This window comes from Candida jiufengensis (assembly GCF_024610255.1).
Source record: "Candida jiufengensis strain CBS 10846 chromosome Unknown scaffold10, whole genome shotgun sequence".
Taxonomy (NCBI): domain Eukaryota; kingdom Fungi; phylum Ascomycota; class Pichiomycetes; order Serinales; family Debaryomycetaceae; genus Lodderomyces; species Lodderomyces jiufengensis.
In genome coordinates, this window is record NW_026261570.1 from 19,080 (window position 1) to 32,453 (window position 13,374).

Here is a 13,374-nt window from a genome sequence, read left to right on the forward strand (position 1 = left end):
TAAAATATTCTTTGTTTAAATATGTTTCGAATAATAATGAATAATCGTATCGATCTTCTCTATTAATTTAAAACAATTTTAACCATCCTTGAAAAATTATCAGCTTTAACGTTGATTCTTTCTCAAAAATGGCAGTTATAAACAAGGTTTCTCCATCAATAAAAAAAAATTCAAAACAAAATCTTGAAATATACAACCTAAAAATATTAAATATTAAATATATCTTAGTGAGCAATTGATTGCAAGTAATTGATTTATTTTTTTAAATTTTCGACTTTTTTTCTTGAATATTAATCATTAATCATTAATCAACAAAAAATAAATCAAAGTTGGGTTTCAAAATTTATTTTATATTTTATTAAATTCTTATTAGCTTAGTTCTATTGTGCGTGTAAATGTTACATTTTTAATATTCTTTGTTTTGAATTCAACCTAATTAGGTAATTTTAAATGCAAAAGATATAATATTTTATCATTAATAGTTTAAAAATTATGAAACAAAACCCTTTAATAATTTTTAACTTTTTCTATTATATTTTATTGTTTTTAAATAATATTAATTGTTAAATCTTAAATCACAAATCAAACTTTAGCACTTCAACATGTCAGATCTATCAGATAATGATAAATCCGAGCCAACTTCGGATCAATGCATGGAAGCTAATGCCATCAAACTCCAAAAAGTTCAAGCAATACAAGATGGTGTTATCATCAATAAAAAAGTAGGAATAAAAAGCTATGACTTTTATCAAAAAGAAATTCTCAACCTTCAATATATTTTAAATGATAAAACCAAATGTGAATCCATTGAGGAGTTACAAGAATTCTTAAACGAAGTAGAAGAAAAATTCCATGAAGCTATAGCTAATAGAAAAAATTTAATGAAAAAATTAAGTACAGTAAGGGAAGAATTATTGTACGCAAAATTTGAACTACGTCATTTAGGAGTAGTTTGGGATGGAATAAAACCAGTCAATATATTGAAACTCGCCAGAGATCAATATCCAAAATCTATGTAAATTTGTACTACTAAATATTCTTGGATTTTTGCTTAGTTTTTAGTCTTAAATAGTATAATTAATGCTTTTTTCATGTAATCGATGCGTCTTTAATAATTCCATTTATTTCCTTTACCTCGAAAGGTGATGTTGAACCCATTGCCATTGCCATTAAACGCAATCACCAGGATATTCAATTACATGGTTGTTACATCGAAAAAATAGATTTTGGTATAGAGTCAGAAGTTTAATTTGAAGGTGTAGTTGTAGTAGCTGATTGCAGGTAGGCAAATTTAATATAGATATGTAGTTGTAGTGTTTGATGAAACTATGTTAATCTAGATTTAAGGTTCATATATTTATCATGATTATAATTTAATGGTTATTTAGTATTACAAATGTATAAACTATAAACATAACCAATCTGAGTAATTGTTGACTTGAATGTAGACATTTGCTGGTAGTAATATGTATTTCTATTTTGATTAATCCAGTCTTTTTTAAAAAATTGATGAGGGGAACTAACCTTATTACCTGAAGATGGTACAGTTTTTATGAACAGTCGTGGACAAGATAATGAATTTTATGGCTTAATCAACTTGATGGTAGAACAGCTATTAGAAAATCAACTAATGTAGACTCGATTGACCAATCAGAAATGGTAATGATATTCCAAAATCGGAGTCATTTGATATTTGATGGTGTTGTAGACCTCCAGTAGAATTATTAGTTTTAAAATTTGATGACGATGAAACAATGAATGTGAAAATTGCTAGTAGTGATGAAGAGCTGTCTGACAATTGGTTCATTTTATATCTATTTTGTATAGTCCTTTTGATAGATGACATTATATCTCCTCTCTAATATTGATAAAAAAGATTAATTTAATCACCTGCTGATGAATGATAACAATGGTAAGCACTTGATGATGAACAGTAATTACGGTATACCTTGGGTTTGATAATGGAACAGCTTTTACGTTAAATCCTGGACATGATGATGACAGTTTTGTGGTACATCAACTACTTGACAATAGAACAGCCACTAAGTTTACCAATTAATGAAGTATATGGGATATTAGTTTGATCAATTGAAAATGGTGATAGTATGAGATTTTACATTTAGTTAAGTTGTGGACCTTAAAGTAAATCTAGTAGTTTTGAAATTTGATGACAATAAAATCATTTCAATAGTAAAGTTGAATCCCAGAGGAAGATGGAGAACTGATGATGGTTTCCAAGTATTGATTAGATTGGATATTGAAATTAAAGTTAATTAGATCGTGAGCTCTTAGTTAATTTTTTCCGAGTTTTTTAACAAGGTATCGATTACCGAAAAACGGGTAGTTCCGAAGTAAACACAAAACTAGGTCGAAATGAGAACAATAAGTAATACGACAGTACGAGAGTAGATAATTCCAATGGAATATTGTAGAGGGATGAAGAGGAAGGCATATGTATAATAAAATATCATTTTATAATCTTTCTTGTGTAACTAATTTACAGCACTTGATCATATTTTTTTACGCTCATGAGAAATATGTGTCCATCTAGCTTGCCAAATATATAGAAATAAATTAAATTTGAGAGGGAGAAAAGTTATATAAATTCTTGGTTTAAAAAGAAGAAACTATTTGATTAATCGGTTTAAAGCAACGATTTGTAATTTATTAACAAAAATTAAGTAACGATCTGTTTTTTATTAACAAAAATTGTGTTGTCCTAAATCGTTGGTTCATCATTTTAACTTATTTTACACAACACGAGAGATGTTTTATTCGACTGATTTGTAGAAATAAATACTGTAAGAAATTCTTGTTTATGCAAGCATGTAAATTCTTGTAATCACCTGGTTTTTCCAATTGTATACTACTGTATATATCTCTGTCTATGATGATTGTAAATTTTCATTCAACCATTAGGTACAGGTTGTAACTCAAGTGTAGTAATCTAGTTTGACAATATTAGAGAATTTAGAGAATCAGATTTACAAATAAAACAATTGATATCATATTACTAGATAAAGCACTAAAAATATTTAACATAGACACCATTATATGACAAAACTTAATTGTCAGATTCACTTTATTTGATTAAATCTCCCTTCGACTTTTTTATTTTAGCTAAATCATCAATTTTTTCTTTAGTTTTTTCAACTTCTAGTGATACATAATCTCTCTTGGTTCTTGAATGCATGGTTTCACTAATTGTACTTTTTGTTTCCAGCTTGTAGTATTTTAAGTTTTGATCAACATCTAAATACTGTTTGTGCTTCTGAATCAAATCCTTTAAATAAGCATTATCTCGTTGTCTTTTAGTTTCATCAGTTGAACTTTCTTGAACAAGTGGACGGTCCGAATCTTTTTCAGACATGATTGTATTTTGATTAACTAGATCCAAATTAAAAATATAAAATAATTACTTTACTTTATTGCCTTCAAATTATTTATAAAGTAAATTTATATACAGCTTTACATAAAATACGCATAACAAAAAATGAATAAAATTTACAATTCCAATTCAAAATTGTAATTTGAAGAGTTAAAATGTAGAGCAAACTGACATTTTACAAAAAATTCAATTTTAAATTATGATTGTAGATCTTTTATGCATTACGAGGTAAATCAGCTGTTTTGTGTATGATTTCAAAACATGGAAATTTGTGTCGAGTTCAGTCAAATCAAATCTTGGCATGATTGAAATAAATTCAAAAATAAATGTAACTGTAAAATTTACTAAAGAAAACGTTTACCCCATTAATGTGGTAATTCTAATTAATAGATTAAACTGACATCTTATCTTCATTGTTCAAAAGAAATAGAAGAAGTTAGTTGAAGTTTTTTTGCTCAATCTATGTAACAAAATTGTAACAAATTGGTAAAAATTTGAAACATTCTTAATGAATGATTGATCAAGCAAAGTCTCAAGAGAAAACAACTAATGGTCAACATTCAAGAGAAGTAGTCGACTGTTTAAGAAATAAATGAAAGTTGGGTTAAAAATTTGTTTAAATTGTTATTGATTGTATGTTGTTAAAAATTTATAGTTATTGTATTGTTATTTCAATTGTGCTTGTAAATGTTACATTACTATTATTCTTTGTTTTGATTTCAGCCTATTTAGGTAATTTTAAATGCATAACATATAATATTTTATTATTATTTTAAAATTATAAAACAAACCCTTTAATATTTTTTAACTTTTTCTATTTTATTTTTTAAATTTTGATTGTTAATTCTTAAATCATACATCAAATTTAAGCACTTCAACATGTCGGATCTTTCACAAGAAGATCAAGAATACTACGAAGTGTTAGATTTAATGTTCAATATTATCAAAGAAGATCAAAATTTAGATCTTGAAAATCCAACCGAACTTCAAAAACTTCAAGCAATAGAAAAAGCTCTTGATAACAATAAAGATATTATTAGACAAAGCAATATTGAATTAACTGAATTAAGATTAATCAACATAAAAAGTAGATTAATGAAAGAAACCAATTGTAATTCCACTGAAAAACTACTAGTATACCAAGAAGGTATGAAAAAAAAATGGGAAGAAGCTAAAGCTGAAAACGAAGTTCTTAAAAACGAATTAACAACTTTGGAAAATCAATTAAAAGATTTAAAAAAAGATTTACTCAATCATGGTGCAATTTGAGATAAAATAAAACCTTTTGATTATTCGATGCTCAACTTTGATGAAGATCTCAAATCTTTATAATTTTGCTGTACTAAATATTCTATATAATTATGTTTACTTTTAAATATTCTTGGATTTTGGCATAGTTTTTAGTTTTAAATAGTTTAATTAATGTTTTTTTACTGTAATTAATGAATCTTTAATAATTTTATCCAGTTTCTTTACATCAAGAAAGACGTTGAACCCATTGCCATTGCCATTAAACGCGCTCACAAGGATTATAGCATCAATACCAATTACATTATTGTTACAAGTAGTAGTAGTCAATAAAATAGATTAGAAGCTGAATGTGAATGTAGTTGTGATAATGGGTGTACAAATTTGATGTTTTTGTGTAGTGGTGGTGCTTGATGAGTTTTTGAAATAAATTCTCATTTATAACCGTAAGTAAAGAAGTAGTCACAGAAAGTCAGTCGTGAATATCTTACTTAAAGTTGAATAAAACCCTTCGTCTTTATCAATGATGAATAGATATTACCAATTCGAGATTAGTTCGACGTTAACCTTAGACGGTAATACAACGTCATTAACTATGCTTCGCACTAATTTTTGTGTCGACACCGCACTGTCCATTTTGTACGAAAATTGGAACGATTTCTCAATATTTTAAATCTCGAAGCACAAAACAGCACTAGCTAGTGTACTGTTGATTGTCGCCTTACTTAAATATGAATAGAATTAAGCGTACATAATTCATTATATCATAAATTTCGATTCGTGTAGGTTATTCTCAAAATCTGAAACATCGCAAAATGATACAAAGATAAACTTTCTCTTCTTTCCTTATTAAATTACACAGCGAAATTTCGTGCGAGTAGACGTGTTTTATTTATTTAATAGAATTGAAAGAAACAAAAATTATATTAAACTGAGACCTGAAAAATCAGCATATTTAATTATGAATGATTTGATAATTTTCAAGGCTAAACATTTGAGTCAATCTCAATGATTATCATGAATTTATCAACGATACAAACTTAATATGAGTAAGAAAGTGATGAAAATGAAGCAGACCTGCCAATATAAACTGCATAAGCAAATTCATCGAAAGATACAGAATGTCAAGTAAGTAGAATGGTTTTTAGTTTTGATAGAGACTTTTGAAAGTATTAATCTCACTTGGATGCAAATTGAATTTAGATTACTTTTACAAACTCTTTATTTAACTTTTTTGACACCTTCATTAATTGTATAAATTAAGGTTATAACTTATATTTTGATAACCGGATATATCCTGATTTCAAAAGGTGAATTAACTTAATAAAAGTTATTATGCACTTAAATGTAAATTTACGAGAGAAACACCTTTCTTTTTCTTTTTTGTATTTAAGAGTGTGTGTTAAATATTATTATTATTATTATCTTATTAAATAATAACCATTATCAAATTAGTACAATAGAAATTAAATATATTTCAATTAAATTATATACCAATTAAATTGAATAAAACCAACATATAGTAGAATGACATCATCACATTCTACGCTATCTATAAATACAAACACCACCACAAATTCAATTACCAACAGCAATAACAATAATAATAATTCAAATTTTAAACCAAATCATAAAGCAAAATCATCATCAATATCAACATCAACTAATCCAAACCAATCATTCCCACACCAATCAAACCAACATCATCAATCCAACTCGGATTCTATTTCATCAACAGCAGTACAAACTCCCACATATTCATTAAATAATAATAATTCACCAATATCACCATTAAATACTCCAATTAATACATTTTTCAATAATAAAATGCAAGATGATGAAGATAATCAAGAAAAAGAAGTTGAAGAAAAGGGAAATTATAAAAATCAAACTATTCAAGCTACTTTATATATTTTAGGTTGGTATTTTTTTTCATTAAGTATATCATTATATAATAAATGGATGTTTGGATCATTAGGTTTAAATTTTAAATTCCCCATATTAGTTACAAGTTTCCATCAATTATGTTTATTCTTGTTAAGTTTTGTGATATTGTTTGTAAATTCAAGTCTAAGACCTTTGAAGAATTCATATAAGGGGGGCAATTTTTTTAAATTTAGTAAAACAATGTTATTTGTTGATTTTAAATTTATACTTGTTAATATTTTACCATGTTCTGTTGCATCTGCTGGTGATATTGGATTATCTAATTTTGCAATAAGTTTAATATCATTAAGTTTATATACTATGTTAAAAACTAGTTCTTTAATATTTGTATTAATATTTGGATTAATTTTTAAATTAGAAAAATTTAATTGGAGATTAATTATTATAGTCTTGGTTATGTGTGGATCAGTTATAATGATGGTTGATAAACCTGAACCTTTAAAAGAAGATGATAGTGTTGAACTAATAGAAGAAAAAAATTCAAAATTTGGAATTATTTTAGTTATTTTTGCTTCATTATTATCAGGATTACGATGGTCTTTTACTCAAATTTTATTGAAAAAAAACCCATATACTTCTAATCCAATAAGTACAATATTTTATATATCACCAATAATGTCTATTGTATTATTTGTATTGGGATTAATTATTGAAGGTTGGGGACCATTTATTGAATCTAATATTTGGGAAAAATTTGGAATTTTTAAATCTATTATTTTGTTAATTATACCTGGTATATTAGCATTTTTTATGACATTATGTGAATTCAAATTATTAAAAATTGCTCAAATTATAACTTTATCAATAGCTGGAATTTTTAAAGAATTATTAACTATTATACTATCATTTTTGATATTTGGTGATAAATTAAATTTTATAAATATTTTAGGACTTATAATAACTTTTAGTGATATATTATGGTATAATTATTATAGATATAAACAAAATGAAGTTGAGGGTTATGAGAAATTAAGTAGTGGAGAAAGTGATTTAAATGATGGTGTTGAATATGTTAAATTAAATGATTTAGAAATTAATGAATATAATAGATCTTAGAAATTATTGTATAGTAATAAAAATTTTGGGATGTAAGGGTTCTATATTAAAAGTCTGTATATTTTATGATTTTGTCTATATTTAAAAAAACGGTATTCATAATAAAATTAAACCAATTCCTAGCACTATGAATATAATAAAATAATTATATAATTGTTGATTGGTTTTGGAAAAATTAGGTGAATTAAAATTTAATGAATTTGCTAATCCCAGTGATGTAGATGATCCTAAATTGTTTAATAAAGAATCAGAATTTGTTGAATTACTACCAGTAACCATTTGATTCCCACTTAAATATATGGATCCACTTCTTATAATAGCACCACTTAATCTTGCTGGAATATCTAACACCACTGAATTACCTGATTGTTGAGATATCTGTGAATATGATAATGTTGCATTACCTGAATCATAAGTCATTGGTGTTGCAAATGGGATAGTACCTGATTCAATGTATGCGATTGAATTATTACCAGATGTTGAAGTTTGATTTGTTGAATTATAACTATCATCATCTTTTATAATTTCTAATTTATTTCTAGATAATTTATTCAAATAATCATCTTCATCTATTGTTAAATATTTATTTGAATTAGCTATAGCTATTTTTCGATAATCATTATCAACCACAAGATAAATATTTTTCAAAAAAGGTAAACCCAAACTATTAAACCCAGCATTATCAGTAGGTAAAACAGTTAAATAACATGCTTTTGAACCATCTTCAAAATGTAATGTATTTCCTTGATATATAGCGTCAACAATTAAATCTTTAAAAGGTACTTTAATTTCTAGGTCTGAACCAATTTGAAAATCTAAAGTTGCATTACCACTACTTAATAAATCACAACTTACAACCCATCTTGAAGCTTCCAGTGAATAATAAGCATTAGTTTGTATAGCTAAATTCACTAAAATATCAATAGGTAAATATGAAAAAACTATTCTTGAATCTAATAATACAGGTAATGCATTATTAGTTGATTTTATTGATAATGATTGTCCAGTATCTAACCTTTCAACTTTTATATCATCTAAATTTATAATAGGTAATATTAATTCGCTTAAATCTTGATTTGCTTGTTGTTCATCTGCATTAAATCTTATACCTTGATGTGGTAACATATCAAAACTATACAAATTCCCAATATAATATTTTTTATTAACTATTCCAGGTATTAATTGAGCTAATGAATTATTATTGTATGTATCATTATTAAACCATAATGAATAACTTTCACTTTTGATAATATTTCCTTCAACTAATCTAGATAAGAATCCTGTACCCTTGGGGTGACCAGCTAAACCTAACCCACCAACAAACATATTTGTATCATTTGCATCCAAAAAAGTGAAATTAGACATTTGATAATTATATCCATTAGTAATATTAAAATTGAAATCATCAGTTACAAATTGTCCAAACGCACGAATTTGATTCATATAAGGTATAAGATAATTATCACCATTTGAAACTGAAACATCAGATGGTTGTGGTTGATTTAAAGTTGAACTAGTATACATTCCTCTTTTAGCACAATTATCAGTATAAAAACTTGCAGTTGTTAAAGAAGCTGGTAAACTTGAAAATGTCAGGTATTCACTAGCATAAGAACTAACCCATTGATATATTTCAGAACATGGATTAAAATTTTGTTGATTCATTACCCATATATTAGGTTGTGTCAAATCTAATCTTAAACCAATATTTTGAAAATTTTGGTTATTACTATTATTATCTCTTTGTGAATTTGCACCAAACTGAAATCTACCATTATAATAAGAATCATCTGATCCTATTGTAAATAACATTTTGAAAACTTCTTGATCTTGAGAATTTTCACTAGTTAAAGATGATGGTATACTTGTTGAAGTAGATCTATTTGATGAAGTAGAAGAAGATCTATTTCCATTAGTATTAGCAGTTGTTGTAGGTACTGTTAATGTTAATCTTTGAATTTCATCATTTGTTGAAGATAATTCTCTTGTTGTTATAGATGTAGTTGATGGTGATATTGTTGGATCTATTATTATATTTGTAGGATTCTGTGGATCATTTTGTACATCATTGTTTACATTATTAGATGATCTTTGAGCAGTAGGCTGTGCTGTGGTAGATAATATTGATGCTCTTATTAGCATTCGTTTATCATGATCATTTTTCAAAGCATGTATTGAACTTAAATTTGATATTAAAAGTAATGGTATAATAGGTAGTATAAGTAATTGATTAATTATAAGTAATATTAATGATGATGATGATTTTTTCAGTGGTAGTAGATCATTAAGCATGTTGGCTATTTATAAAATAAGGTATAAACACTAAAATTAAAATATCAATTATTTTTATGAATAAATTGATCTTCTTTTTCAAAATAATTCATAGAATGGTAAATTACTATATCATTTATTGAATATATCTTAACAATTGTTGATAGTATAATATTTACAAATTTTTTTAATTTATTTGTTTTGATTATAATTTTGGTTGTAAAAAAATATAAGAAATTTTAATAATATTATATATTAATAGTTAATAATTTTATTTGGTCTCATAAAAATTAAACGTTATTATGCATATAGTATATAAAAGTTATTAAGAAAAAGATAATAAATTATTATTATTTCAACTTTTATTAAGACAGAGAGTAACTTGTTGAAACTAAGAAATAAGCTTATTCAATACTTAACATCAACTTTAATTGAGTATATGATGTCATATAGTATTTGGTAGATTTATAATTCGTTAAAATAAACAAGATCTCAATTTTGACTAATTTTTATAATTATTTTTGTTTTCGTAAACTCAACCGTAAATGAAATATAAATAGATGATCATTTTTCTTCAAATAAAACACTCGATTGAGATACTTTGGAGAATGTATAATGACTTATGGATTAAGGTCTCAGTCAATATCCATTCTATTGATGAAAGATATTTGGTACTGCTAAGCCAAATAATTTCTATATTTCTATTTTTAAATATAGTGTCTCACTTTTATCAAATAATTTTTCTTGAACTACGTCATAAATTTGATTTTTCTTCTTATTGTTAAACTACTATTTCTTGGTCTATCGCTTCAGCGTAAAACTTTAATATGCTTAAATATTTATCAATAATTATCTATATAAATATTAGAATCTTCCTAGCTTGTTTTCATGACAGATACTTAATCTTTTTCTTAGAAATGAGTCGATTTTCTTAATCAATGATATACAAAAACCTGTTCAGATTTATTTATTTATAGTTCCATCTTTTTCAGGGAATGATAGAATGAAGGATTTGGAAGACTCTATTTTATATTGTTTTATCTCTTAGTACTACATCAATTAATCCTAGCTTTGTTTTGACATTCAGTGTCATTCAAAAATCTGAAAAAAGTTCTACAATAATTGTTATACCCATAAAGTCATAGCAATACAGAAGTACATCACCAAAGAGGGGTAGTTTTTAGTGGGAACTATGATAAAGTAATAACTAGTCAAAAACTAACTAAGATTAGAAAAATTTCATAACAATACTGTTTCAAGTAATTTGTTCGAATTAATTACATTCAAATTCAATTTGATACCTAAATAGGTCACAAAAATCAACTAAAACTTTAAATAATTTAAACTTTGAAAATATACGAATTATATAAATGTTTCGCATCGGTCGTAAAAATAATAATAATAAATTAATCACCGACACCAAGTTCTATATTTCATGCACATATTCTTAATTTTCATAGAAGACCTAAATTATTTAATAAAAACGTCTCTGCAATCAATTTACTAATTCATAACCTTTAATAGAACACCGAGAGGTTTGGTATTAAAATCTCTCAGATTTATAATTGTTGGTTTTAATACAAACTTTGAGATCTTTTTTAAAACCGCTAATTAAAACCGCTCAATAATCTTCTTTTAATGTAACCATTAACTAAATATTATTCTTTAAGAGAAGGTTTTGAATTATAATTTAGACATCTGGTTTAGCCACTAGATCTTTTAGGCCGACTTGGTTCATAAAATCATACGTTAAAGCTGACTAGTTTCTTTACAATTCTTAAGCCTCGAAATACGTGATAAGAGTGTTTCATGTACTTCTTCCTCAGTTATTGCTCAAAATAAAGCAACGGTTGTTGTCTTTATCGCTGCAGATCAATCGAATCTTGGCTCTTATGGAACCGTTTATTAAACTTACTCAAACGTTGATAGCGAATATCCCGTTTGCTTGGCAAGAAGTGGATTTTACGGTATTTGATCAATTCGGACTTGACTGAAGTATTAATGCGGTATTTATAAATGAGACGTTAATAAGGTTCTTAGTTATTCTTTAAATAAATCTTAGTTTGGATATAGCATGTAATTGAAGTTGAAAATTTATTGTAAAAATTAAATTTACGAATTTTTTTTTGACTTCATGTAGCAATTTGAAACATTTCGGATAAAAAATTATCAAAAATTATTTAAAAATTATTTAAAAAAAAAATCTGAGACACTTTTTTAATATTGATCAGATAATATAATTCTAATTTGCTATAATTGAATATGACGTATTGAAGTTGGTTTCCTAACTTAGAATGTAGATATTTTCACATGTTTGCGGTACAAATTGTTAAATTTGCTGCAAAAAGTTCGAAATGAGTATGTTGATCTAGCTATTTCTTCAAAGTTCGGTGATAATGAATTTTGAGAACAAAATATTCTTTTTGGGCAGTTCAATCCTTTTGACGTTTTCGCAATTATACAATTAAGTGGAAGAAAGTAGAAGTGTTAATATACTCTTGATATAATGTTTAAAACGAAGGGCTTTATCAACAATTCTAGACTCAAGTCAAGAAATTTAAATTTGTTTCCAATTTTTTCTAATTTTCAAAATACTCGACATAAAAATTCTTGACTTGATACTTCTTTGAACGTATCATCTCCAAACTAAAAGAATAAAGAAGAAAAAAATCTTAAGTGAAATGTTGAGATTTATCGCGGAAGTGGAAAAATTGTGGAAAATTAAGCAAACAATAAATAGACCAAAAAGGATTCTTTAGTCTTACCATTGCTTGAAGTTTGAAATGGATGAATTCTTGATCGGGAATTTACATAAGATACTTTTTCAAATTGAACTAGAACAGAAAATTCAATTTATTCTTCCTCTCCTCCAAATACAAATTGCTTTATCACCCTATGTTCAATTTGCGAATATGTTTTCTCAAAATAAAGCAATATTATAAATTACGAGGGTGGAAATATGACAAAATCAAATGGAAGTTAAATTTAAAAAAATCACATTTAAGTGGCTTTAACATATGTCAAATATAATTTTTGTGGATTGTTTTTTTCCATCTTAAATATTCTTTTTACCTAATAGTTACAAATTCTTAAAAAAATCGTATCAATACGTTTCTAGAATTTTAGCGGTTATCAATAATAGTTTGATAAATAAACATCTATGAAATAAACTTTTCTTAATAGATTGTAGATCTTACTGAAATAAGACATTCTTAACGCAACTCAAATAAGATCAGAGTAATGTAAAATCTTTCTTTGGTCTTCGATTATAACGTTTTTTATCAATACTTTTATTCATAATTTTGATCTATAGTTCTTATTTTCAATAGAAATATGCAAATGCATAGAAGATCCTCGATGGGTTTGTACAGTAAAAGACTATAGAGCAACGATTTATTTTTTTGTTCAGTTCGGAATTCAATTACTGAATAGATTTTTCATATATCCATCTCGAATTATCGAGT

General features: G+C 25.9%; 5 protein-coding genes across 5 annotated transcripts; 3 read left to right on the forward strand and 2 right to left on the reverse strand. All coding sequences in view use genetic code 12, as the record gives it.

Moving 5' to 3' along the window:
• Positions 1-602: 602 nt before the first annotated feature.
• KGF54_005512 (uncharacterized protein) lies at positions 603-1,019 on the forward strand (the record flags this gene model as incomplete). Its single annotated transcript, XM_051766317.1, has 1 exon — positions 603-1,019. The coding sequence occupies one exon, from the start codon at positions 603-605 to the stop codon at positions 1,017-1,019; it is 417 nt and encodes a 138-aa protein (XP_051617285.1).
• A 2,063-nt stretch (positions 1,020-3,082) lies between these two features.
• Positions 3,083-3,370, reverse strand: KGF54_005513 (uncharacterized protein; the record flags this gene model as incomplete). The annotated part of the gene is made up of 1 exon (XM_051766318.1): positions 3,083-3,370. The coding sequence occupies one exon, from the start codon at positions 3,368-3,370 to the stop codon at positions 3,083-3,085; it is 288 nt and encodes a 95-aa protein (XP_051617286.1).
• Positions 3,371-4,267: 897 nt separating this feature from the next.
• KGF54_005514 (uncharacterized protein) lies at positions 4,268-4,657 on the forward strand (the record flags this gene model as incomplete). Its single annotated transcript, XM_051766319.1, has 1 exon — positions 4,268-4,657. The coding sequence occupies one exon, from the start codon at positions 4,268-4,270 to the stop codon at positions 4,655-4,657; it is 390 nt and encodes a 129-aa protein (XP_051617287.1).
• A 1,506-nt stretch (positions 4,658-6,163) lies between these two features.
• On the forward strand, positions 6,164-7,639 carry KGF54_005515 (uncharacterized protein; the record flags this gene model as incomplete). Its single annotated transcript, XM_051766320.1, has 1 exon — positions 6,164-7,639. One exon carries the CDS (start codon positions 6,164-6,166, stop codon positions 7,637-7,639), a length of 1,476 nt encoding a protein of 491 aa, XP_051617288.1.
• A 96-nt stretch (positions 7,640-7,735) lies between these two features.
• Positions 7,736-9,931, reverse strand: YPS7 (putative aspartic endopeptidase; the record flags this gene model as incomplete). The annotated part of the gene is made up of 1 exon (XM_051766321.1): positions 7,736-9,931. One exon carries the CDS (start codon positions 9,929-9,931, stop codon positions 7,736-7,738), a length of 2,196 nt encoding a protein of 731 aa, XP_051617289.1.
• Positions 9,932-13,374: the final 3,443 nt, after the last annotated feature.